The following is a 27,594-nucleotide window of genomic DNA, read 5'->3' on the forward strand; positions in this document are numbered from 1 at the left end:
CCTAAAAAGGATTGATTCTATCATTGACCCCTAGATTTATACAGTTGAAGAGTCATGAAATCTGCAAAACTTTAGTCAAATCAATTTCTCTAAAAGGCCTTCAAATTCCTTGATTTTGGAAGAAACTAAAGTGTATTAAAATAAGGGGGATGAATAGCTTAGCCTAAGCTATTCAGCTAAGTATATACCCACAATTAGGCAGTTTTTGCAAATTGTGGAACACCACACGAACACAGCCATCAGATGACAGTGTAGCATAAATGGAAGGGTTCACAACCTATAGTGTGCTGGTATAACTGGATCTATATTAGCGAGCACACAGAGACCAGTACTGTGAGGAGTTAAGCACCCTGCACTTCAAGGACTTCAGTGGGCGTGGACAGTGCTCATCGCCTCAGATATTCAGGCATCCTGGGCCATTAATCACAGTGGGAGAGTTACCGTTGATTTCAGTGTGATCAAGATGCAGATCCATAGGTCCCAATCCTGACACCCTTACTCATATGAATAGGCTTTACCCTTTTAGTCAGTAGTCACAATGGGACTACTCACAAGGGTAAAGGTTTTACAGGATTGAGACCACAGATCTTGAAACCTTCAAAGGTTTATGCTTAACTTTACATTCTGTGACTAGTCCCATCAAAGTCAATGGGACTATTCAAAGTGAGTAAAGTTATGCACTTTGAAGGACTGGAGCTATTGCCACATTCCATCTTCACAGCAGCCATAAAGCAGTACTGCGTGTACCATCAATAGTTTGACACTCCTTGCACAGATAGTCGTACTGTCTACTTTTCACATGCAGAAATCCTCTGCAAACTTATTTCATTAGGCAGAGGCACATTTGACTTATTTCTGCTTTGTAATCAATAAATCTCTAAGACATCATCCAAATGGAAGCGTACATTGTATATTGTGGCATCTGTTTTTTTGTATTGTATAGTAACAGGCAGTTTAAAATTAAAGCTCATGAAATCCGACATTATGCCAAAGGTTAAAAGTTCACTTCTGAAGTCTAAATATGGATGTAAAGAATATATATTCCTTCACTTTCTTTTAATCACCCAGAGTGAATTTATAACATTTTTCAATAAGTTTTGGTTATGTTCATTTCCAGGCAATATCTTTGTATTTACTTTACCTTCTTTAGATGTAGAATAGCAACACACAAGACACTGAAAATAAATTTTAACACACAAAAGTACTGCAAAGGGCTTTCTAAAGCAAAACTTGCAACAGCAGTACATAAATGCAGCAAATAATGGACTACGGCAACAGATTGTCTTGCAAGATTTGTCAGTGAAATTCCTCAAACTTGCCGTAATACTCACCAGGAAGTCTGACCTCGTTTGGGATGTGATGTTAGACAATGTTTTGTTCAGAATATCACAGCTACGTGACTTCTGAGCAGCACTGCAACAAGAATTATAATGTTTTGCTTTTTATTGTAGGGCAATATCCTGATTCCCGTCTATGGCTTCAGAGGTGTCTGACGGACGCAGAACCAATGTGGTTCTGGTACAGGAGTTGTGAAAAGGAGAGGGAAGGAAACTAGAAGCTAAAGAGCACAACTTTGTGGTGGACTCGAGTGACAACTTCTCACAAATTATGTCAAAGCTATGGTCGAAGCCCGGTTCACAGGAAATAGTTGAGGGAGGGGAGCCTAGTTATGTAGATTCCTCTCATGATACTGCAACAGCTGCCATAGTAGTGAATTGACTCAGAGAGAGGCCACTTGAAATGGAATTTAACAAGAGGGTCCAGCATGCAAGACGCTGCAGAGTGGGTAGTGACTTCTGGTCTCAACAATGTCTTATCTGAAAAAACTTCCATTGATTTCAATGACTTTGGATGAGGCCCAAAGTATGTACTTAAAACTATCCCTATTCATACAAGTATACACTTAAGTGCTTTGCTGAATATGGCCTTACTGCTGAATCAGTATCTGAGGCTATGTCTACACTACAAATTACTTTGGTATAACTTATGTCGCTCAGGGGTGTGAATAAGCCACCCTTCCAAGCAACATAAGCTATACCAACATAAGCTCCAGTGTAGACAGCTCTCCCACTGAAATAGCTACTGCCTCTTGCAGAGGCAAGAGTTATTAAGCCGACGGGAGAGTTCTCTTCTGTCAGCTTAGAGCGTCTTCTCAAGAAGTGCTATAGTGGTGCAACTGCATCGGTGCAACTATGCTGCTGTAAATGATGTACTGTAGACATAGTCTTAGAATCTCAGGATGCACTCAGCATCATGCAGGATTGGACTCCCATGATCATGAATTGATATAAGCTATGCCTGAATCTGCCCTGTGAGTTTATAAAGAAAACCCCATCATATCTAGTAGGCTTAGATTCTTGCTACAGTGAAGAAATGTGTCAACAACAATGTACCACGTAGTGAGAAAAATGTTTTGGGGATTTCAATGAAGCTCAAAGGTTTTATACCTCCAGAACTTGATTAATCATTCTTCAATGAGACCAAAACACTTGAAGTACTTTAATGATTTTCCTCTTTCCAAAATTTCTTATTTTCCAGATTATACAATTTTCTTGATAATATTTCATGGACTGTAGCTGCTATCATATTCGATACCATGGCTGAATTTCTTACTGGTCAAAAATGATTCTCTCTTTTTTTGTGGCTATTCCTCTCCTCTTCTCTCTCTCCATCTCCTCCTGGTTGACCTTATTATGGAAGACTATCTTAACGAAGTAGGTAATCTTTAAAAAGGACACCCAAAAAATAAAAAGGAAAATTTTTGTATAAAAAAAAAGATTCCTACTGTTTAGATCACAAACTGAGGGTTTTTTTTAAATTTTAGCAATGCTAAAGAGATCCTCAAACAGACTCAAACAGGATCATTATCATTTCGCAATAAATTTATAAGTGGAACATCTCACCCTGAGAAAACCACTTGACAGTATTAAAAAAAAATATTGACAGGAATTTCTACCGTCTCTCTTAGCATATTTTGTTCTGAGAAACAATGCCAAATGAACTTTCATGATGATATCTAACACAAAACTCTTATAACAAGTGCTTTAATTTCAAGCTCTGGGAAGAATCAATATTTTGAATTCAAGTCAGTGAAGTGGCAGTGACACAACCACATAACTATAAATAACTCCGCTTTGTCTTCTCCATAAAAGCAATTCAAATAAAACTTAAATCAATTTAAAGGATGGTATAGTATGAGAACAAGGAAAAAGGAACTAAGTACTGGATTTAAGTAATAAAATTAAACTTCTTTACATAGTTACATTCTTAGGCTCCAGTCCTGAGTCTTATGCACAGGTTTAAAGTGCTCATAGTGCACGTGCTTACGTCCTTGCAGAGTCAGGGTCTTAGGGCCTGCTACTGTAAACTCTTACTACTTGGTGTAGCACTTATGAATTTCCAAATGGGAACTATTCATGGTAATAGGGCTACACCCAGTAGTAAGTATTTGAAGAATAGGATCTTTAATGTCCTGTAGCAATGTTGTTAACTCTTACCATTTTTATTGCACGTCTCATGATATTTGGCGTGTTTCTTTAAGCTCCAGCTCCCAGAGTCATGTGCTTAGGTAAGAATCTTAGATTTCTTTAAAAAAGGTTTTTGGCCAGAGTGGTTGCAGAGAAAAGCTTGAGAATGTGACTGAAATAACACATTAAAGTTCAAACACCAGAGTAGATATATTTATATTTTAAATCTCATGACTTTTCAGCCAATTGCATGTTGGGGGGGAGAGGGGGCTGACTCAATTTTTGAATGGTGGGGGATGGCAGTGATGCTGTAGTATAATCAGCAATCCATTCGATGGTTATCTAATCTGGGCCAAGAGTAAGACAAACTCTGGATGAGATCCTCCCACTCCCCACTCCAGCCCCTTTATTCCAGTTCAAAGAGCCAAAGTGCTGTAAAAGAGGTCCAGAAGGTCCGGACCAGGTAGAGAATGATTTCACCCAGTGCAGACACAGCAGAAACCAGCTGTAAGGCTAGCATACAAGGACCCACTATGAGAAAGAAGCACCCTGGAACCCTCATATTAACCACTGTGATTGGACTATGATATGTTTTGTACAAAGTATGCCCTGTGAGGCATCATTTTAAAAGTTTTGATCTGCTGAACATTAATATCCTGTTGGATTGTTATGTACTATCATTATATGTAAGGTAATGAAGTATTGCTTTATGTGTTACTGAAATATGTTGTGCAGTTGGGAACACCCACAACCAGCATTTCAAGTACAACAATGGAGTAGCCAGAAAGCTATAATCCTCAACACCCATCAAGAAAAGAATCCACTATCCCAGAGACTTTTCAGAGAGAGCACGTAGACTATGGAGACTGGTTGACCAATGGGAACTGCCTGATCCACACGTCACAGCAAAGATCTTTCCAGCAAGCTTGAAGAAAATACAAAAGAGAAGAAGTGACACCATTACTTCTCCTCTCCCCCCCAATTCAATACCTGGAGGAACGTCTGGAGGACAAAGACTTTGAACTGAGGGAAGGAGGTCTCAGACTTGAAAAGAGTCCAAGCCTGTTTATCGAGGATTGGTAACCTGCTTGTACCATCTGTCAGGGTGAGGCACTGCTTGATTCAAATCCTGTTGAGTTTGTAGAACTTAGACTGTGAATTTCTTTTATTTCTTAAGTAACCACCTTTGATTTCTATACTTGATACTTATAATCATTTAAAATCTATCTTTCTGGAGTTAATAAATCTGTTTTATGTTTACCTAAAACAGTGTGTTTTGGTTGAAGTGCTTGAGAAATCTCAGCTCAGGTTACAAAGGCTAGAGTGTGTCCTCTCCACATAAAGGGAGAGGCAGACGAGATAATGAACTTACACTGGCCAGGCTTCTGACTAGTGCAATATGGAATAGTTCTGGGGTGCAAGACTAGGGAGTTGGGGTGGGAATTGGCAGGAGCCTCTCTATTGATTTTTCATGAGTGGCTGGGAGATTATTCATGTGTAACACAATTAGGTATGTTCCTCCCTGTAGATGGCTGTGTAAGTTCAGTATCTGCCAGAGGATTGTAGCTTGCCAACAGGATCAGTGTGAGAGGCAGCCCAGGTTAGTGGGACAGAAGGCTCAGCGGTCCTACAGTCCAGGTTACACACCGGAGACAAACTGGGGGCAAGGGGGAGTGTGATGGGGCAGGGCTAAAGGAGGGAGGGACATATTGGGGCATGGCCACAACATGCAGCACTGGAAGGCTGATGTAATTTAAAGGCCCCCAGTGCTGTTTTAAATTAAACCAGGGCCTCTCCAGCCCCTGGAGCAGGTGGGGACTGGGAAGGCACCAAGAGGTTTAAAGTCACCCTAGCCCCAGTGCTGTGCTTTCTAAAGACTCCATGAGGCAGAAATCATTGGGACTCCAGGCAGATTTAAGAATCTGCCCATGTAGATCCTCTTGCAGGGTCAGAACCTAGTTCTGCAAATATTACCCAAAGCAAAATGTTGGTAAGCACATAACATAATATTGTTGCTGTGGACAACTATGTAAAGCAATTTAAAACACATTGACAAATGCTACAAACCAATCTGTAGGATAACAGAGGAAAAGGCCAGATATACACATTATTTTGTTTACCAACTACTTAGAATTTGTTCCAAAATGGAAGTCAATTACATCTTGCAAGATGTAGAAGGGAAATACTGCCTTTTGAGCCCATATTTATAGGACAACCTTATTTGACCCTATTGAAACATCTTATCGCCATGCCAGAACCACTAATTTCCTCATCAGATACCTGTAAATTGTAAAACCAAAGAACATTTCAGTACAGAAATAAAAGTTACATATAACACACTACACACCACATTTAAAATATACATTTTAGCAAACTTTTAAACTCTCTGGGCCTGTCTACACAAGGACACTGTGGAAAATTAATCCAAATAGGGGTTAATTAAAAGTCAATTAGTTAAACTGCCTAAAAGTGGCCTTAATTTGAACGATAGTGTCCTACAGTGAATTAAGATAAACCAAAGTAAGGTCATTTTAATTCGGAATTAGAGTATCCACCCAGGAGTTTAATGCAATTTAACTAATCCTCTTTTAATTCACACCTTCAGTTAATTCAGATTAACTCTCCTGAATGTCCCCATGTAGACAAGCCATGTGCTGTTGAACAATAGAATAATTCATGTTTAAGTAAACCTACTGTGATGTAGTTATCACAGATTTGCATTAGACAAATCAGTACATATACTGTTTATCTTTGGAGCAGAATGAATGCTTTTGGAAAGTTCTGTTAAAAAAGTGCTGTAAGGCAGATGGTGATGTAAGGATCGTCATACTGTAATATTCATTTGAAAGACAGGTCTATTCCTCATATTATGAGCTGGGTGAAATCTAGTTATGAGCTGAGTTAAAACCTCAATGAGACTGATAATTGAAAGGTAAGTTCACATCTAACGTAACTTTAAGCACAAGCCCCACCTAAAACAGTGGGGTGCATGTGGGTAGACAGATCACACAAAAACTACAACAGACAAGAACAGAGAAAGAGGGAGAGGCAAGAAAGCCAAACAAGAGTCTGTAAGCATTGTGTGACCCTGGACGTAGCTAGAGTGTGCGCTTCGGGGTCTGGTGTTGGTTAAAAAGTCTTGGGGGCTGCAAGCTAAGAAACTGCTCCTTTTGTTCTTGGTTACTTCTGCATTTAGAGACACAGGACTTTGCACATTGCTTGGTAATAAACAAGATTGCATCAAAGAAAAAACAAACTCCATCAATTTCTGTTTCATAGAATATCAGGGTTGGAAGGTCACTAGACCAATCCCCTTCTCAAAGCAGGACCAACACTAAATCATCCCAGCCAATGCTTTGTCAAGCCGGGCCTTAAAAACCTCTAAGGATAGAGATTCCACCACCTCCCTAGGTAACCCATTCCAGTGCTTCATCCTCCTCCTAGTGAAATAGTGTTTCCTAATATCCAACCTAAACCTCCCACACTGCAACTTGAGACCATTGCTTCTTGTTCTATCATCTGCCACTAAGAACAGCCTAGCTCCATCCTCTTTGGAACCTCTCTTCAGGTAGTTGAAGGCTGCTATCAAATCCCGCCTCACTCTTCTCTTCTGCAGACTAATAACCCCAGTTCCCGCAGCCTCTCCTTGTAAGTCATGTGCCCAGCCCCCTAATCATTTTCGTTGCCCTCTGCTGGACTCTCTCCAATTTGTCCACATCCCTTCTGTAGTGTGGGGACCAAAACTGGACGCAATACTTCAGGTGTGGCCTCACCAGTGCCGAATAGAAGGGAATAATCACTTCCCTCGATCTGCCGGCAATGCTCCTGCTTATACAGCCCAATATGCCATTGGCCTTCTTGGCAACAAGGGCACACTGCTGACTCATATCCAGCTTCTCATTTCTAACTGGAATATCCCCAGTGCCCCAAACTTTGACTTGCTGCTTGAGTCAAAAAGGGGTAACACTGGTGTCAGGAGCGGGAACCAGTTTCTAAGAGGAGAGATTGTGACCCAGTGTTCCTGCTGAACCAAGATGGAACAAATAATGGAGGCATTTGCAGAATTCAAAACCGGCCAGTGCGGTTTAAAACAAGACCTAAAATAGGAGCTGGAGGCTTCACAAAAGAATTTTTAAAAAAGAACGAAAGCAACATCTGCAGGAGAAAGTGAATTATTAGAAAAACTGTTAAATTTGATTTGTAAAACAAGGGAAATTGGCAATAATGCCAAAATTAAAGGAAATAGTTCAGTTAAATAAAATTGACCACTAAAAGGATTGTTATAAATTTAAGGCAGGCCCAGACAGACTGTCCGAGATGTCTAATGAAAGCCTTTTTCTCAATTTGGGAAATGGGTAATCACCAAATTGAAGGAGCAAAGTTTGGTGAAGGCACAAGGATCAGCCCCACAGGTTTTGTTTAGATCTGGGCAGCTAAACAATAGTGGGAGTTTGCCTATTGACTTTCTAATAGGATTGGGCTGAGTATAAGGATAGTTGACACAGGATAAAACATAATGGTTATTAGCCTTTTTAAGCATGTCTGGTCTAAGCGAATAGCAAAACTGAACCACCTAATTGGTGTTGAATGGAGACGGAGACAGTGACAGGGCAAGGGCACATGGCCCAAAACTGGGAAAATTGCATCTGAAGAATCATAGAACCATAGGGTTAGAAGCAGTGGTGAGCTGGAGCCGGTTCGCACAAACTGGTTGTTAAATTTTGAAGCAGTTTTAGCACTGGTTGTTAACCCACTTCCCTGCAGGGGGCACTGAGGCTTTGATGGGCTCCAGCCGGGAAGTGATGTAATTCCTCCTCTGGCCGTCGGGGGCACTGCGCTGCAGGAGCCATGTGGGCTTCCACCTGGCCCTGGGCACAAGCCCTGTTGCTGCTGCTGCTCCCCTGACCCTGGGGCTCCCGCTGCTGCCTGGTGGGTCCCCGGCTGCTCTGCTGGGCCTGGGCTGCGTCCTGCTGCTCTCCCCGTGAGCACCCACCACCCTGCCCGCAGCCAGCCCCTGCCTCCAGCCACCCCCACACCCCCTGCCTGCAGCCAGCCCCTGCCTCCAGCCCCGCCCCCCGCATCCCCCGCCCTCCCTCCAGCTCCCGTCTCCAGCCCCCCCGCCCTGCCTCCAGCCACCCCCTGCACCCAGCCCCCATCTCCAGCCCCCCCGCCCTGCCTCCAGCCACCCCCGCACCCCCTGCCTGCAGCCAGCCCCTGCCGCATCCCTGGCACCCACTGCTTGCACCAGCCCCTCTCTCCAGCCACCCCTGCACACCCTTCCCACAGCCAGCCCGTCTCCTGCCACCCCTGCACCACGCACCCCCTGCCCTGCCTGCAGCCAGCCCATCTCCAGCCACCCCCACACCCCCTGCCCGCAACAGCCCGTCGCACACACCTCCTGCCCTGCCCACAGCCAGCCCGTCTCCAGCCACCCCCGCACCCCCTGCCCTACCCGCAGCCAACCCCTGCTGCACGCATCCCCTGCCCTGTCTCCAGCCAGCCCTGCACCCCCGGCCTGCAGCCAGCCCCTGCCGCATGCACCCCCTGCCCTGCCCACAGCCCACCCTGCACCCCCTGCCTGCAGCCAGCCCCTGCCGCATGCACCCCCTGTCCTGCCCACAGCCCACCCTGCACCCCCTGCCTGCAGCCAGCCCCTGCCGCATGCACCCCCTGTCCTGCCCACAGCCCACCCTGCACCCCCTGCCTGCAGCCAGCCCCTGCCGCACCCCCTGCCCGGTATCTAGCCAACCCCTGCCGCATGCACCCCCTGTCCTGCCCTGTCTCCAGCCAGCCCCGCACCCTCCTGTCTCCAGCCAGCTTCGCGCCCCCTGCCCTGCCCGCAGCCAGCCCTGCACCCCCTGCCTCCAACTAGCCCTGCCCCACGTTTCTGTCTGCAGCTGGCCCCACGTCCACTGGTGCCCTGCAGTTCCCAGGGCAGTAACCCTGCACACCTGCTTCAATGAGGGGGGCAGGGAGCAGCTGGGAGCCACACATGTGCACACCTTAGCGTGACCAGACAGCAAGTGTGAAAAATCAGGACAGGGGTTTGGGGGGGGGGGGGGTAATAGGAGCCTATATAAGAAAAAGACCCCAAAATCGGGACTGTTCTTATAAAATCGGGACTCTGGTCACCCTAGCACACCCACAGGGAGTGGCGGGGACCCACACATGTGAAACGGAGCTCATCTCTAGTTCAGATCCAACTTTTTTAAAAAAAACTTTGGGCAGGGTTAACATACATCCATATTTTCCCGGACAGGTCAGGCTTTTGGGTTCTTAAATCGCCGTCCGGGAGGAATTTTTAAAATTTAAAAATGGGAAAATACTGACTCCTGGCTCCTGGGAAAATACGGACATATGGTAATCCTGTTAGTACAAAAAATATATACTGTGGCACATCCCTTAAATCAGAATTTTTTATAGGGAACCGGTTGTTAAGATTTTGGCAGCTCATCACTGGTTAGAAGAGACCACAAGGCTCACCTAGCAGAAGAGTTGTTCTCCTGATCCAACAAATATATAGGTTGTACTGCATTGGTCCCACAACTGGGGAAAACGACCCACTGAACAGCCATCTTACTGGTTACCAGTAGCAAAAAGCGAAGAGACACCACAGACCATCGGGAAGGCATAACTGAGCCTTTGACTAAAGCTTGGGCCTCACCCATAATTCTGGTTAAGAAAAAGAATGGTGACACCAGATTCTGTGTAGACTATAGAAAATTAAATGAAGTCACTTCAAAAGGTTTTTATCCATTACCACAAATATATGACACCCTGGGTGCTGTAGCAGATTTAGTATGGTTTTTCACACTAGACCTTAGAAATGGGTATTGGCAAGCAGAAAAGGATCCAAGAGACAGGGCAGGAAAAGTGCTGTCACAGCAGGACATGGCTTGTGCAATTTAAAGTGATAGCTTTTGGTTTGTGCAATATACTCAACCACATCAGAGAGGCTAATGGAAAGGGTATTACACATAGCATTCCCCTCTTGGCCTGTCTGTTATATCTAGATGATATCCTGGTGCATGCTAAAACATTTGAGCCAGAACCAAAACATTTACAAATGGTCGGTGATAAATTGAAAGCAGCCAACTTGAAACTGAACCCAAAGAAATCTGAGTTGTTTCAAAAAGGGGTAACATACCTTGGGCTCACAATTAGCAAGGAGGGCATTTCCCCTGACAAAAAGAAAATGGAGGCTGTACAGACCTGGCCCACTCCCTAGACATTCACATATGTGTAGAGTTTTATAGGGCTCAGAAGGTTTGTTCGTGGGTTTGCACAGGTTGTAGCATTTTCAGAGTTAAAAAAGGCTCTGGTGACTGCTCCTGTCTTGGCCTAACTTTGTTTCAAAACCCCCTTTTCATATTGGTCACAGATGCTAGCGCTTATGATCTGGGGACAGTACTGACACAGGAACACAAGGGACTTGAAAGGCTGGTTGCTTATTACAGCAAAAGTCTAAGTTCTCCTCAGAGAATTTATTGCACCACCCGAAAGGAACTTGTAGCAGTGGTTAAATCTGTAGAACATTTTCACTGGTATTTGTATGAGAGGAAGTTTGTGGTCAGGACAGACGATGCTTCCCTGCAATGGCTCTTTAGATTCATAGATACTAAGGTCAGAAGGGACCATTCTGATCATCTAGTCTGACCTCCTGCACAGCTCAGGCCACAGAATCTCACCCTCCCACTCCTATGAAAAACCTCACCCATGTCTGAACTATTGAAGTCCTTAAATCATGGTTTAAAGACTTCAAGGAGCAGAGAAGCCTCCCTCAAGTCAACCATGCCCCATGCTACAGAGGAAGGCGAAAAACCTCCAGGGCCTCTCCAATCTGCCCTGGAGGAAAATTCCTTCCCGACCCCAAATATGGCAATCAGCTGAACCCTGAGCATATGGGCAAGATTCACCAGCCAGATACTACAGAAAATTCTTTCCTGGGTAATTCAGTTCCCTTCCATCTAATATCCCATCTCAGGGGATTTGGCCTATTTACCCTGAATATTTAAAGATCAATTACTTACCAAAATCCCATTATCCCATCATACCATCTCCTCCATAAACTTATCAAGTAGAATCTTAAAACCAGATAGATCTTTTGCCCCCACTGCTTCCCTTGGAAGGCTATTCCAAAACTTCACTCCTCTGATGGTTAAAAACCTTCGTCTGATTTCAAGTCTAAACTTCCTGGTGGCCAGTTTATACCCATTTGTTCTTGTGTCCACATTGGTGCTGATCTGAAATAATTCCTCTCCCTCTCCTGTATTTATCCCTCTGATATATTTATAGAGAGCAATCATATCTCCCCATAACCTTCAAGAATCCTAAGGGACAGCTTTCCAGATGGTTGGAGAAACTGCAGTGCTAGGATTTCACAATCATACATAAGCCTGGCGATAAGCATAGTAATGCTGATACTTTGTCCAGACAACTCTGTTGGAAGTCTAATTGCAAACCCTGCCTCAAACAGGAGAGCAAAGAATTAGTTGCTCAAGGGAATGGGGGTGGCTCACTTCCTCTAATTCACAGAAGTGCCCATGTTCCTGGTTCACCAACTGGAATGATGAGGATGGGGTTGCAGGAATGGACCCCAGAACAAGTCAAAATTTCCCAAAGAGAGGATCCTGATATCTGGATTGTTTGTGACTGGAAAATCAATTTGCATATGTAGCCAACGAGGAACATAGTATCCCCCCGATAACACCACACGAAAGGCTTTCGGGTCAGAGTGGGAAAGCTTTGAGTTTAAAGAGGAAATATTGTATAGGAGTGGGGAGAAACCAGCAGGTGATGGATCCAGACACCAGCTGGTTGTACCGGATACATTAAAAAAAGAAGTTCTGAGGTTACGTCACGATTTTAAAACTACTGGACATTTTGGGGACTGCAAAAACCTTAGCCAACCTAAAGAAGAATTTCTATTGTGTAAAATTCAGGCAGGATGTGGAAAACTGATACAGGAAATGTGATGCCTGCATTATAAAAGGGGGTCCCTTTAAAACTGGGACGTTCCCTTTGCGGCATTATCTTGTCGGAGGCACCAATGGAGCATGCTGCCATTGATATTCTTGGGACCTTGGCTGAGACAGAGGCTGACAATCAGTATTTGCTGGTGGTTCTGGACTACTTTACAAAATGGCCTGAGGTTAACACATTAAGACATCAAGGTGCTGGGACAGTAGCAGAGGTCTTAGTAAATGAATTCTTTACCAGATTTGGGGTCCCTGATGAGTTAAACAAAGATGAAAGGAGAAAATCAGAATCCAAAGTGTTCCAACACATTTGTGAGATTCTAGGGATTGCAGAGCTCCCATCACCCCCCCCCCCACCCCAATCTGATGGGATGGTGAAAAGGTTCAGTAGGACTCTAGGGATTCCTTTGTAGAACAGCGTCAAAGGGACTGAGACCAGCATATCTCATTCCTTTTGATGGCTTATAGGACAGCAGTCAGAGAGAGTACAAAGGGTATCCCAGCATTTCTCACATCTGGGCAGGAGATAAGGGGTCCCAGCAAACTTTTTATATAGAGTCCCTAAAAAGGGAGTTGAACCGTGGACTCTGTAGAAACCCTACAATCCAACACTGAAAATGTTCACACTTTTGCCACGGGAAATGTGAGGATAGCCTCTGACAACTATGACAAGGCACCTCCTTCGTATTGCCAGATTTTAGTGCTTACCCCCCTGGTGATGGTGGGCCTGGGGTAATCAGCCCCACTGATGGCAGGGTTTGCCTTCCCCCTTCTGTGCTCCCTTGGTTGTTACTTTAAGGATAGGCCTGAAGGTTGGCCTAAGGGTTGATCCTCCACCAAACAAGAGAGACTCAATTTGGTGCACTGAAGAGACACATGCGCCAGGGTTACCCTCACACCACAGAAAGGGCAGGCTTTCGGGATGGGGGTGAACCATGCCATGCTCACAGCTCCATGGAGGAGCTGCCAGCTGATATCCCCGGCAGGCCGCGGAACTAGCGTACAATACAAGATGCCCCCCAGCGTTCCTCACCCTCCACAGCTGGTAATAGGTCCTGCCACTTGGTGTCTCGGTGGGACACGAGGGTGGGGAAATGAAGCATGTGGAGCACGAGTGTGTACAGTTGGTCTCTCGGCGCGGTTCGGAAATGAACTGTCTGTAGAGCAGCTGGCTTGGGGTATTGAGGAGGAGGGGGCCAGGAGGGCTCATGGAACAGGGGCCCTATGAAAAGGTCCAGAGGGTCTGGGGTAAGCAGGGAGTGCCCTCTTGCAGGACCCACTCGAGGTAGACCCAAGAAGCAGGCAGTAAGGCGGCCTCAACCTCCTGAAGTACACACTGGAGGGTCCGAAGAGTGGAGAGCCCCATGCGCCAACCTAGCACCAGGGGATCCACCCAGTCCCCCTGGTCATAGTCTTGGAGGTCTCTGATCCTGGTGGCTTCTGCCAGGACCAACCTCTGGAGCACCCAGGGGGACTCCGCCACGTGCACACTGAACTGAGGATTGTGCAGCAGCAGCAGCTACGTGAGGTGATCTACCCCTCGGTGGCCGCCACAGACCTGGTCGCTGAAACCCTGTATGGTACAATGAAGTGGTGTAAAGGATATAGCTGGGTCCCAGGACCAAACCCACAGTTAATCATAAGAGCCATGTAAGATGGTATCAGGGGGACAGAAATTCAGCTTGGCTGCCCCCTGAATCAGAGAATGTAGCTGTGGAAGTTGAGGCTGGAAGCGCTATTACAGAGGGGAATCCCCCATTCAAACAAAACAGGCAGGGTTTGCCTCAGCCAGCAAATTCTACAGAAACAACAGGCATTTCTCAGGCAGGGGTGACTGAAAAGAAACCTGGGGAAAGAAAAGCCCCATAGAGAGATTTGGGTGGGAATAAAATTCTTTCATGTTGATGACATGAAACTATCCAAACAAAAAGATGCTGTACATATGTAAATAGCTAACCATTTATCATTTGTTGAATTATTTCTTTTCTCGTTTGTTTTGACATGGGTTATTAGGTGTCTTCATTTTAGACCTCATCAGGACAATGAGTGAAGCTCAGGTGGTGGGGGGTGTTGTCATGAGCTGGGTGAAATTTAGTTATGAGTTGAGTTAAAACCCCATTGAAATAGATAAGTGTGAAGTCACCCTTCAGTTAACATAGCTGTAAACATAAGCCCTCAACTAAAACAGAGTTGTGTGCGTGTACGTGTAAAAGAGAGAATGCAAGACCGAAACAGAGACAGGATACACCCACTCAGGAACATTTGGCGGATTACTGTTTTTTGTAGACATGTGTGGGAAGAGAGATCACACAGGAACTGAGAACAGACAAGAGAGAAAAAGGGAAAGGCAATAAAGCCAAGCAGTATATTGTAAGCACAGTGTGATCCTGGACAAAGCTAGAGAAAGTTTTTGGGTTTGGGGTTGGCTAATGAGGCTTGGGACTAAGAAGCTGCTCTTTTTGTTCTTGGTTCCTTCTGCATTCATAGACACAGGACTTTGTACATTCCTTGTAAATAAACAAGACTGCATCAAAGAAAATACCAGAGTTCATCAATTTCTGCTTCCAACTGGAACATCCCAGTGCCCCAAACTTTGGCCAGCCACTCAGGTTGAAAAGCGGCAACACTCAATTGTGTTCTGGTTTGCAACAAAGAGAATTTCTCAACCAACCATTCGTGTTTTATGTTATCTCTAGGCGTTAAAATCTTGCAGAGCTTTATAAGTATCTGTCACTTTTCTGCATTGTCTGCCATCTCCTCCTGAATCCTAAGCATCTGACCATCCAGTCCTGAAGGCTTCTCTGAATTGCTTTAATTGCAGGTGTGTGATGCAGTAAGTATAACACAAATTTCCCCTTGAAAAAATCCTCTCTGTTCCTGCCACATTCTCCACATTCTCTTTGCAAACACTAATGCAATAGGAAGTTGTGTTTGCCTTCAGTATCCATCTAATCTATCACCAGCCATATCTCCTCAAGGGAGCCTATTGCCTACCTGGCTTACGCTGAACAGAGTTCAGAGTAGCAGCCGTGTTAGTCTGTATTCGCAAAAAGAAAAGGAGTACTTGTGGCACCTTAAAGACTAACAAATTTATTTGAGCATAAGCTTTCGTGAGCTACAGCTCACTTCACCTTTGTTTTTTGACCATTTCCATCGTCTTTTATATTATTTAGGTTTGTCCTTAACCAGCTTGAGTTGGCAGCAGCAGCTGCTGAAAATGGATACTGGTTATATGAAACAACTAATATGAGAAAGCGTTTACAGTATTGAAATCCTAGGTTTCATAAAATTTCTGGTCTGATCAAGATTAGTTGACTCAAACAGACACAGTTCTTTAAACTGTCCTTCCTACCTTCTGCAAACTTGGCAGCCTTTTTTGATTAGGAAACAAAAATATATTAAATGACTTTGGGGACCCCATTTTGTTCATTTTAGCACTTTTCTTCCCTCCTACAGAAAGCAAGTATTTATATTATGTCATTTAAGGCAGATGTATTATTGCCCTTAATTTGGTTACCTTTTGATACTATTTAAAAGGAGTCACTTAAAACCATATTTATTTATTTATTTTAACTCAGAGTGGGATGATCCTCTTATTGTGGCACTTGCCATTTACAGTAAGTACAATAAATGTTTGCTCCCAAACAGCTTGCTTTTCCTATTTTAGTTTAAACAAGTAGTACAATCAGTTGACACTATCCTAATCATTCCCCTCATTTATTCACAGGTGGTAGAATGAAGTGTCCAACTTTCATGTCCTTGGAGCCAGCTTCCGAAGGGCTTCAAGGAACAGGTCCTTCAGGACATGAGGAAAGATCTCAAGGAATGAAAGACTTACAATTCATCCTATGACTTAAACAAAACCAATCAGATAAATTGATATTTTAAAAATAATGTATTTAGCTTCAAAGATTTGTGAGAAGATATATGTTCTGAGCTAAGATTCATTAGGGCATTCCAAGTATAATTGTCTTTGCTTGAGAAAAAGAAAGAAAAACAACACTGTAGCTAATCTGGGCACCAATTCTTTGGTGGGGTCAATCTTGCTTCAGTTGAAGTCAACGCGAGTGGGACTGGGCCTTTCTAAGGGTTTGTCTTCACTACTGGGGTAAGGTAACCTAAGTTAAACTACTCCAGCTATGTCAACTTACCTCAGTGTCTTCACGGTGCTGAGTCAATGGAAGATGCTCGCCAGTCGACTTCCCTTACTCTTCTCAGAGAGCTGGAGTACCAAGCTTGACCAGAGAGCGCTCTGCCATCGATTTAGTGGATCTTCACTAGACCCTCTAAATCAATTCCTGCTGCATCAATTGCGGCAACATCAATCCCCCCCGTAATGGAGACCAGCCCAAAGTGTCCTTCTACTCTACTCTGAAAAGTGGTTACATTCAGTAATCACTTTCTTGCATGATGTAATCAGAATCATGTCTGCTGATTCTAGGCACTATGTTTTTACTCATGTTAGCCCTGAAAAACCAACGCAACTGGGACAGAGAGAAAGGAACGGGGGGGTTTTGTTTGTTTTTTTTTAAACAAAGTGCCAGTTACACCTGTGCAAATCCAGTGAAAGCATTGGGGTCACAGAGAATAATTTGAAGATAGTGAGATTGCAGTGGGTCAAATTTGGGCCTCAACTTCTGTTGCCAGTGGTAATGTGTGAGAAGGAAAACCCACTTTGACTCTCAGATTCCAGACTAAGTTTACAGAGCTAGTAGTTACTGTTTTTCTTGTTAGTTGAGCATATTTAACATGTATTGACATACAATAAATATACAACCCCATGACACCATTTCTACTATCACCTTTCAAAGTAGGACTGCACTTCAAGTGTTCCTTAGGACTAAAGGGTAAATTTTCATCTTTGGGTGAGCTACAATGAAGGGAGAAAGCCCAAAGAGATGAAAGTCCAATGATAGCTTTAAGTCATAAATTCCCTTTGAATTATGTAACTGCTTCCCAGCTTTATTTTCCTGAAAATGTCAGGGAAAAAACAAACTATCTCATTAAACTTCAGTAAAAGCAACCTTCATTCTTCTTCTGGTCCACATTCACCTCTATTCTTTGGCTGCTTTGCACTGCTCTGGAATGAAGCAATACAGCTAGTTATTCCAGAGAATATGGCCCTTTGGCTTTTGTGCCTTTCATAAGAATCTGGCAAAAAATTGCAAATTCCATCAAATCCTGGGCTCATCTAGTAGCACCCATCCTAAAATACCAACAACAGTCAGCATTCTAAGAGTTTGTCTTCACTTCGCTTTAACATGGCTGTGTAGTCACGGCACCACTGCTGGGAGAGAACTCTCCCAGTGCTGTAAAAAAAACCCACCTCCGTGAGGGGGGAGTAGCTCCCAGCGGTGGTGCACTGTCTACACTGCCACTTTACAGCGCTGAAACTTGCAGCGCTCGCAGGGTGGGGTGGGGGGTCACATCCCTGAGCGAGAAAGTTTCAGCACTATAAAGTGGCAGTGTAGACAAGGCTTAAGAAACATGCAAGTTGTCTGTGTAGGAAATTATAGCTGAAGTATAGCACTAAATTCTATGCATGAGTGATACTTACTGGAGGGCCTGGCTCACCAGAAGGTCCATCTTTCCCATCTTTCCCTGGTGATCCAGGGGATCCTGCATTTGAATCAGGTTTTCCTGGTGCTCCGGGTAATCCTGGAGGGCCTGGTGGCCCAGGGAGACCCTTGAGAAATCAGAAATACTGTTAGAAAACATTGTCATTTTTTTTCATCCCCACCCTGGCCAGGTCCATGCAGCATTCTTAAAGAGAACTAGCATTCTTAAATAGAATTAATAAACCTCTATACCACTGAACTTGGGCAAACACTTCCCTTTCTTTTCATTAAGGGTCAATCCTGCTCCCATTGATCCCCCTCTCTCCCTAGCAGGGTCACAGAAGATCACTCTTCCTTTGCTCTGGGAGGTATGCCTCCACCATCACCTTTAATCTGCAACAATGGAAGATAGTTAAAAATGAAAATCTACTGTGTTTAAGGTGCCACAAGTACTCCTTTTCTTTTTGCGAATACAGACTAACACGGCTGCTACTCTGAAACCTGTGTTTACTTTGTGTAAGACACTCAGGGATACTCTAGCGATCAACATGGTCTTCATACCAAAGCAATCAAGATAGATAGAAGCCAAAGGGACTTCTGCTATTAATTTCAGAGGGAGCAGGATTATTACTACTAGTTGTATTACCATACCACCAAGGAGCTCTAGTCATGGATATGTTAAATCCATTCTGATAGGCGCTGTACAAACACAACAAACAGGTGATTCCTGCCCCAAAGACCTGGCTCTGATAGCACAATGATATTAAACCGCATAAAATGAATGATCCATGGAAGAAGGAACCAAGTTGTATTCATATTTAAGAAATATACATTTGAAAATTCCTCTCTCAAATAAAAGTTAATCTTTAATGCTTTACCTTGTATTACTGATCCTGTATATTAACGGAAAAAGGTAATGGAGAATTTTGAAAAGTACGGGCTTGACCCTGTAAGGTGATGAGCACTTTGGCCTCGATCCAGAAAACACAATCACATGCTTAACTTTATGCACACGAAGAGTCTCACTGAAGGAACACTTGGTTGAGGATAAGTTTCTCAGCACCTCACAACACTGAGTCCTAGGAGAGCAATTTTGAACTGGACTGAGAGATGGATAGGATGTCAGTGAAGATGCTGCAGGACAGGGGCTATACTATATGACCAGGCTTCCTGGATATGGCATTCTGGACTTCTTGAGGTTTAGAAAAGAGAGATTTAGGAAGATTGTAAAACAGAAAATTTCAATACAGATGACAGGCCCATCCCAAAGGTGTATGATAGTTTCTCTCTCTGGCTGTCTACAATGATCAATACAATATCTTTGTATTAGGTTTGACCATTTGACCTTTGACTACCAGCTCTTTCTCTTTGTAAGATTCCCCCACTCCCCTTACCCCCCACATTTATTGTGTTTCTGGAGGATTCTCTGGGCATTAAGCCCAGTTAAGTGCAAATTATATACAAAGTAATGCTTGGAGATGGAAGTTTTATAGGATTATCGTTGCTGTATTTCGTTATTCAGAATTTCAGCAGGAGCAAGGTAAGGCTGGATTTGGCTGACTGTTCAGACATGTAGGAAGAAAAAAATAGCTCAGGGTCAAGGAAAACTCCAAACTTTACCTTGGTAGCAAAGTGAAAGTTTGAGTTAAAGCTGATGATTCATCCCTAGGCAGGCATCCCATTGTGCTATATAAATACATAGTAAAACTGTCTCTGCCTTGAGGAGAAGTTTATAATCTAATCAATGGAGACAAGGTGGAAGAGATACAAAGGGACTGAGAGGTGAAGGGACAGAGGTCAGAGGGGTAGCCAGGAATACAATGGAAGTCTCATAATTCTTAATCGAGCACCTTGTCCGCTAGAGCAGTGCTTCTCAAGTTATCTGATGTGGGGGACTGGCAATTTTTTTTTCCAATGTGCACGCAGACTGGCCGCCGATGGCTCGCGGACCGGCACTGGTCCACGGACCACCACTTTGAGTAGCACTGCGCTCGACCTCCCTGCATCTTAAGAAATTCACACACACACACACACACACACACACACACACACACACACACACCCCTGCAACTACCAGCACAAGGCTAAAACCCCCTTAATTCACATATAAATCCCTAAAATAGGGCTTAACTGAGACTCAGATAGTGCACAGGGTAAATTCCATCTAATGGCAGTAGTGTCAGAAACATGGGCCCAAAGGAACATTTTAATTATAAATAGGGCATCAGCCTTTGATGAATTCAATAGCGGGAAAATATGATTCATAGATTTTAAGTCATAAGAACGGCCATACTGGGTCAGACCAAAGGTCCATCCAGCCCAGTATCCTGTCTTCCAACAGTAGCCAATGCCAGATGCTCCAGAGGGAATGAACAGAACAGGCAATCACCACGTGATCCAAAATCCAGAAGAAACTATTATGATAATCTAGTCTGACCTGCTGCATAGTAATCTCGCTATCAAGACCAATGATGAGCTGCCAAAATCTTAACAACGGGTTCCATCCTCACCCCATGAGGAGGTCGTTGCCCACCCCCGCCCCTTGGGACTCCTGCCCCATCCAACGCCCCTGCGTTCCTTGATGCCCCCCTCCAGGACCCCTGCCCCATCTACCCCCCTCCCCTGTCCAGGCAGGAGGGTCTGTAGTGGGTGCCCACCCCTAAGAGCCAAAGGCACCTGCCGGGGGGCAAGGTGGGAAGTCCCAGAGGTGCTTACCTGGGGCAGCTCCCAGGAAGCATCTGGCAGGTCCCTCTGGCTCCTAGGGGCTGGGGAGCATAGCTTGGGGGACCCCAGCTCACCTCCGCTCCACCTCTGCCTCCCTGGACCTGAGTGTGAAGCCACTGCCTGCTTCTCAGCCTGCCGCAGCTTCCCATGCGAACAGCTGATTTGCGGGAAGGCTGGGGGGGGCGGAGAAGCAGAGCAGGGCAGCGCGTTCAGGGGAGGAGGCGGAGCGGAGGTGAGCTGGGGCTGGGGGTGGGGCGGGGAACTGCTGGTGGGTGCTCTGCACACACCAAATTTTCCCCTTGGGTGCTCCAGGGCTGGAGCACCCCTGGAATCGGCGTCTAAGGCGCCACTTTGGGCTGGTTAAATTTATCGTGGAACAACCAGTTCTAAAAGGGCTTCTAAATTTAACAACCGGTTCTAGCAAACCGATGCGAACCAGCTCCAGCTCACCACTGATCAAGACCATAATTTTTGTTTGAGCTACAGCATATCTTTTTAGAAAGATCTCCAGTTTTGATTTAATAAAAGTACAGCACTAATCCTGGCCTTTGCAAAGATTTGGATACAGGCAGAAGACAGAGAGGACACTCAAGGCTGACAGATAGAATTAGTGTGAATTAACAGCTCCACATAGTTGTACGCCTTATTAACAGAATAGGTGCCCAAAGCTGAAGCAAGCAACGAACAATACCATCCACTTATCTTCACTGGCTTCTAATCATGTCAGAATCAAAAGGACTTTCTTTAAAACAAACAAACAAAAACCTCTCCATGATTTCTTCACTCTATTTCTCCCATCTCATACTCCCAGCTTTTTCTCCCACTCCACCACCAATGACACTCCCGCAATCTGAGCCTCCTCTGTCCCTTCCCCAAATGCTCCACAATCGTGGGAGAGTGCTAGCAGCAGCTGAATTTTTAATTGTGCTGCCCCATTTTTCTGCACTTCTTTTTTGCCTCTAACCAACCTTCCAACTCACTTTTTCTTTTAAAATCTGACTGCAAAGCTTCCTCTACTCTTTGGATCAAATAAACTCTCCTTGCAAAGTTTTTTGTGATGTTTTATATTAAGGATGCGATCTAACTAAAACCCATGTTTTTCACTGTGTAACCATATGATCATTGATTCAAATACTATAATCATTTAAAATACAGATAAAAGATAAAGCTATTTACGGCACAAAATTAGCAACAAACATTAGTACATACTTACTCTTAAAACCTCATTGTCTCGGTCAAGGTCACCAGACCCAGATCCTTCAGGTTCCAGTCTACTCTGAAGTCAAGAGAATTCATTTTAAAATGTTGTTTCTAATGAAGAGATGGAAGACTGATATATAAAAATACCATTTGTGCTTCATTGTTAATCTCATTATGGCTGGCATCTCAATAGCAGAAAGCTGTCTATGAAATAAAATATTTCTTAAACTCTCATTGATATTTTTTATATCTAAATGCACCAACAGTATTTTAATCAGATGCTTTGGAGGAGTTTCATACCAGTTAGCTGAATTAGTTATTCAGTTCTGTATTCACCTACAAATACTGTTCTATTCCATTGACAAGGATATCCAGAAGTTGCACCCTTATGTAAGATCATTGGAGATAAGATGGAATAAATATTTACATTCAGCTTTAAATTTCTAAATATACCTGTCACACTTGGGTATCCCCCAAAATACATCTATAGCAATTAGCTACTAACTTCCTGCAAAGGTCTTGTGACTCATAAGGCATAGGATGAAGATTCTACTGTGGGGATCTGCAGAGGCATTTTTGTAGAGAAATTAAAAATATTAAATTATTTGCATTGCTATTAATTAGAACAATCTGTTTGGAAATGGAGTCATGCAACGATTGGTGAAAGGCTGCTTAGTTCCGATTTGTGCATTTTTGGTGGGAAATACAGGAGTCCAAACTCTTTACTCCAGACCATTGACGTTGAAAGCGCTACTGAAGATTATGCTCAGTTTTCCATGCCCCCATATTTTTAAAGATCAAAATTTTCTGAAAGAATCTTATTTCTTCCCCAAGAGAAATTTTCCATGCATGGTCTCATGAAGATGAAGTTTTAGAGTAGTTCAAAAGAAATCTAGTTATCCATTTTTTGAATTATTGGAGAGTGTTTGATGCATAAGAAACCTGAAAAAGCTGAAGCTTTCTTGGTACTTATACAAACCTTAAACATGAATAGGAGTTATTAGCAATTGAAATATCAGTTTCACACATGTAAATAATTTACACTACATTTAACATTATGGGACTATGGCATAATGTCTATTCATCGTACAGAAGTTAGTTTCTTAGGTCTTTTTTTCACTGCTTGTTCACTCTGGAGTTCTACAGCTGTGTCAGTTTGTGACTATGGTTATGTCTACACTATAGCTTATGTTGGCATAACCTATGTCACTCAGAGGGGTGGTTTCATTACACCCCCCGGGGCAACATAAGTTACACAGACATGAGCGCCAGGTCAATGGGAGAGCTTCTCCCACCACCATAGCTTCTGCCGCTTGCAGAGGTGGTTTTATTATGCCAACGGGAGAGCTCTCTCCCATCAGCAGAAAGCGTCTTCACCAGTCACACTGCAGCTGTGCCACTGAGTGCTGTATGTGTAGACAAACCCTTTGTGTGATGGATCTGCAAAGCAGGGGACTACAAATCTTATCAACTCCCTCCCCACTATCCTTCTCCTTCCCCTGGCCAGGTAAGAGAAGCTGGGCATTTTTGGAATTGGAAGCAGTAGCTGGCCACATGGCTAGTTAGGAGCTGCAAAGAAACTGGATGTAGAGGCCACATGGCAAGTCAGGAGTTGCGGAGAGACTGAACGCAGAGACAATTGCCCAGAAACCATATGCAGAGCAGTGTGTGGAACAGGCTGGGAGTCAAGAGTGCTAGAACCTTTGTAGAAGTGGGGGGACCAAGGCCAAAGTGCCCCCTTCCTCTGTAGCTGGCTGCTCTGGTGGTGAGCCAGCTGCCCACTCTTCTGGTGCCACAGCAGCCCCTGGTGGGCAAAAGGTGTAACTACAGCACCTCCCTGGCAGAATCTATTATTCTGCCGAGGAAAAAAAATTCTACAGGGACATGAATTCTTCCCTTGTTTCTTTTGTTAAAAGTGGGGAGGCATGGCCCCTCTGTCCATCCAGTTCCGGTGCTGTGAGTGCCAGACATCACAACTAGGTGCAGTTCTATATGAGTCTTACAGAGGGAGCAGTAGTGGCTGGGCATGGAACCAGTGCAGAGGGACCCCAATAAGAGTAATTAATTGAGCCTGGCCTGGAAACCTGCAGGCTCCTATTTCTCAGAATAGAAACTGGACTGTAGAGGACACCCAAGCACTAGGCCTGAAGAGCCCTGTTGTTGATTGGACTGCCTCGGAGTCCCTAACAAGAACAACTATTGCTCACCTTGAACTGTAACCATTTAAGCCTCTGTACCTAGGATATTTGCAACATTTCCTTTTCCTGCTAGCCTTAATAAACTACCCTTTCACTTAACCATGTGTCTGCGTAGTCACTGGGACCCACCAGTCCTACCTTGTAGGACCCACCTACAAGGCTTGGCTGCTGAAACACCTACAGCGACTGCCTCCAAGTCACGATCCACCCAGCTTGCTCCCGGCACCTTAGGAGCTTGGAATACTTCAGCACTGAGCAGTCTCAATATTTACAAGTGAAACTATGGAAGTGCATATTGAAGTCAGTAGAGAGTTAAGCTTTAATCATTTTTTAAAATAAATTACACATTAATTTTTGTATGCTGTGTTGCTGTGGCTGAGTTGGTCCAAGAATATTAGAAAGGCAAGGTGGGTGAGGTTATATCTTTTATTGGACTACTTCTGTTGGTGAGAGAGAAGCTTTCAAGTTTACACAGAACTCTTCTTCAGGTCTGGGAAACGTACTGGGAGTAGTATCACACCTAAATACATGGTGGAACTGATTGTTTAGAATAAGTATTTAACACATATTTCAAGGGACCATTCAAGGTGAAATTGCCAGTTAACACTGCTCCATTCATAGGGAGAAAAAGAGGGGGGAAATTGGGGGCTGGGGTTAGTGGGTTATAGATTGTTGTAATAAGCTATAAATTCAGTGTTGCTATTCCTATCATGATTTTTAGTGTCTAGCAAAGTTATGAATTTAAGCTGCTAGGCTTGTCTTTTGAACATAGTATGCAGGTAGAGTGACCAGATATCAAGTGTGAAAAATCGGAACAGGGGGTAGGAGGTAACAGGCGCTTATATAAGACAAAGCCCTGAATATTGGGACTGTCCCTATAAATCAGGGCATCTAGTCACCTTATATGCAGGTTTCCTTTGAGGATGAGGATTGAAAGGTCAGATATAGAGCGATCGCTTTGTGAAGCATTCACCCACAAGAAGATATTTTTGTCTTATTTTTTTGTTCAAAGTCATTCAAGAGCATAGTGATTGGTTTCACCCACATAGGTGTTATCGAGGCATTTAGTGCACTAGATGAGGTACACCACCTGTTGTGCTAGGCATATGTAGGACCCATGGGTCTTGAAAGGTGTGTTGTGGGGGGTGTTGATCATCCTAGCTATAGAGAGATGTCTGCAGGTTTTGCATCTGTTATTCTGGAGCCATTTTGAGTTTGTGTGTCCTGGTCTGTGGGAAGCTTGCTTCTGATGATGAGCGTGGAGAGGTTGGGTGGCTGTTTGAAGGCCAGAAGAGGGGGGTTGTGGCTGTTCCTTTGGTTTGAACAAAATGTACGCTGTTGAATGTAAAATTGTTAGGGTTGTGGATGAAATGGAGGAGTTTGGAGACATGTATGGGGTAGATAGCTGAGGATTGTCCATTGTTTTGTAGATATTTGAGGCAGAAAGCAATGCTGTCATTGTCAGGGGTGTTGGTGTATAGGGAGGTGCCATCCATGGTGGCATAGGTGGTGTTCTAAGGGAGGTTGTTAAAGTAGCAGTTTCTGGAGGAAGTTGGTTGTGTCCTGGAGGAAGCGAGCCCTTTGTGTGCTGAGTGGTTTAAGGATAGCGTCTAAGAGTCCTGATATTTCTTCAGTAAGAGTGCCATGGCCAGATATGATGGGTCTCTGCCTCGGTTCCCTTGTTTATGCATCTTGGGAAGCATGTAGAAAGTCCCTGGGGTGGGTTTTGGGGGGGATGAGGTGGTAGAGTTTCCTTTGGAGTTGTTTGGGGAAGGATTTAATGATATCCTTGAATTACTGGGTAAATGGTTGTATGGGGTCTTATTTGAGTCCTTTGCAGTAGGTGGTGTTGTGATCACAGTTGAGGACTACGAAGGCACCCCCTTTGTCTGCTGATTTGATCTGGTGGTTGGATTTCAGTGACTATATAACTGCCCTCTCAGCAGTGGAGAAATTATTATGTTTGTTAAGGATTTCACAGTCAATTTTTTTTCCTGAAGCAATTCACATAATGATCAAGAGTGTGGTCTGAACTGCTGTGGGGTGTCCAGTCAGATTATTCTTTGTTCTCATGACTGTCAGTGGGAACATGGCAATTGTGGGTGGTATTGTTGCAAAAGAATTATTTTGGTGGAGTTGGTGGAAGAATTCTTGTGGTTCTCCATATGTTAGGATGGTATCAGGTTCTGCGAGGGGGCAGAAGTTCAGTACCTTAGAGAGTACAGATAATTCATCTTCGGTTATGGGTATTCTTGATAAATTTGTGATGTTGGGATGTTGTATGGTGTCCATTTGGTAGGTCCCGGTGCCATGGTTTCTCCCAGAGGTGGTGTTCTGTGGGTTGGGGAGTGGTTGTTGGTTCCACTTTTTGTTTTTATGAGAGATAGCCTGCTTCGATACAGAAATAAAACCCTCCAACTGCACAGATCTAGTTGTCACCTACCACCCCACACTGGAACTCATACAGGGTACCATTAAACAATTACAACCCATAGTCATTGGGGACCACATCCTCAAAGAAAGATTTCCTGAACACCCTCTTCTGGCATTCAGACAACTCTCCAGGCTCAGCAGCAGAAGCAAGCTCCTCATAGACCAGGACACATCAACTCAAAACAGCACCAGACCCTGTCAGAACAGATGCAAAATCTGCAGACATATCTCCACTGCTACAATGACCCACACCCTCCACAACACATCTTTCAAGATCCATGGATCCCACACATGCCTGTCATAACATGTGGTGTACCTCATCCAGTGCACTAAATGCCCCAATGACAACTGTGTGGGTGAAACAGACAATCATTATGCTCTTGAATAAGCTCATACACAAAAATGACAAAAGACAAAAATACCACATTACCTGTAGGTGAACACTTCTTACAAAGTGATTACCTCTACATCTGAGCTATCAGCCCCCATCCTCAAAGGAAACCTGCACAACATGTTCAAAAGACAAGCCTCGGAGCTTAAATTCATAACTTTGCTAGACAATAAAGATCATGGGATTGCACAGACACACTGGAATTGCGCCTTATTACAACAATCCATAACCCACTAATCCTGCCCCCCAGCTTTTTTTCCTTTGCTTTCCCCTTAATGACTGAAGAGCGGTTAACTGGCAAATTAATCTTGAATGGTCCCTTGAAATATGTGTTAACTACTTATTCTAAACAATCTGTTCCACCTTGTATTTATGTAAGGGGACTGTTGCCCCCTTACTAACATTCAGTGGGGGTGTTTTAGTTGCCAGCTCCCAGTACTAAAAAGGGGGAAGGGTCGATGAGGAATCAGGACTGTGAGACTGACAGCCCCCAGGAACAATGGGGAGAAGCCAATGCTCCAGGTCAGCCTGAATGACAGGGCGAGCAGGCTAATCAGGGAGTCAGGAGGCCAGGCAGGTCCCGAACTCTGTGTGAGCTGGAATTGCCTGGGTCAGCTAAGGAGAAAGCTGGGCCCAAGCTGAGCT

The 27,594-nt window shown here is 44.2% G+C and overlaps 1 protein-coding gene and 1 long non-coding RNA gene across 7 annotated transcripts in view; both read right to left on the bottom strand.

Annotated features, from left to right (window-relative positions):
- Positions 1-27,594, bottom strand: part of LOC122458852 — a 523,493-nt gene that overhangs the window by 223,264 nt on the left and 272,635 nt on the right. The gene's annotated exons all lie outside the window — the stretch shown is intronic.
- The window catches only part of COL15A1 (collagen type XV alpha 1 chain), a 293,396-nt gene that overhangs the window by 98,521 nt on the left and 167,281 nt on the right, over positions 1-27,594 (bottom strand). For all 6 annotated transcript variants that reach the window (XM_043508544.1, XM_038392464.2, XM_043508545.1 and 3 more), the window contains 2 exons: positions 21,941-22,003; positions 18,003-18,131 (listed from right to left, as the gene is read on the bottom strand). In XM_043508544.1, the coding sequence (XP_043364479.1) occupies positions 18,003-18,131; positions 21,941-22,003 (192 nt within the window). The remainder of the gene's footprint in view (positions 1-18,002; positions 18,132-21,940; positions 22,004-27,594) is intronic.

The sequence above is a fragment of the Dermochelys coriacea genome, chromosome 2 (genome assembly GCF_009764565.3).
Source record: "Dermochelys coriacea isolate rDerCor1 chromosome 2, rDerCor1.pri.v4, whole genome shotgun sequence".
In the NCBI taxonomy this organism is placed as follows: Eukaryota; Metazoa; Chordata; order Testudines; family Dermochelyidae; genus Dermochelys; species Dermochelys coriacea.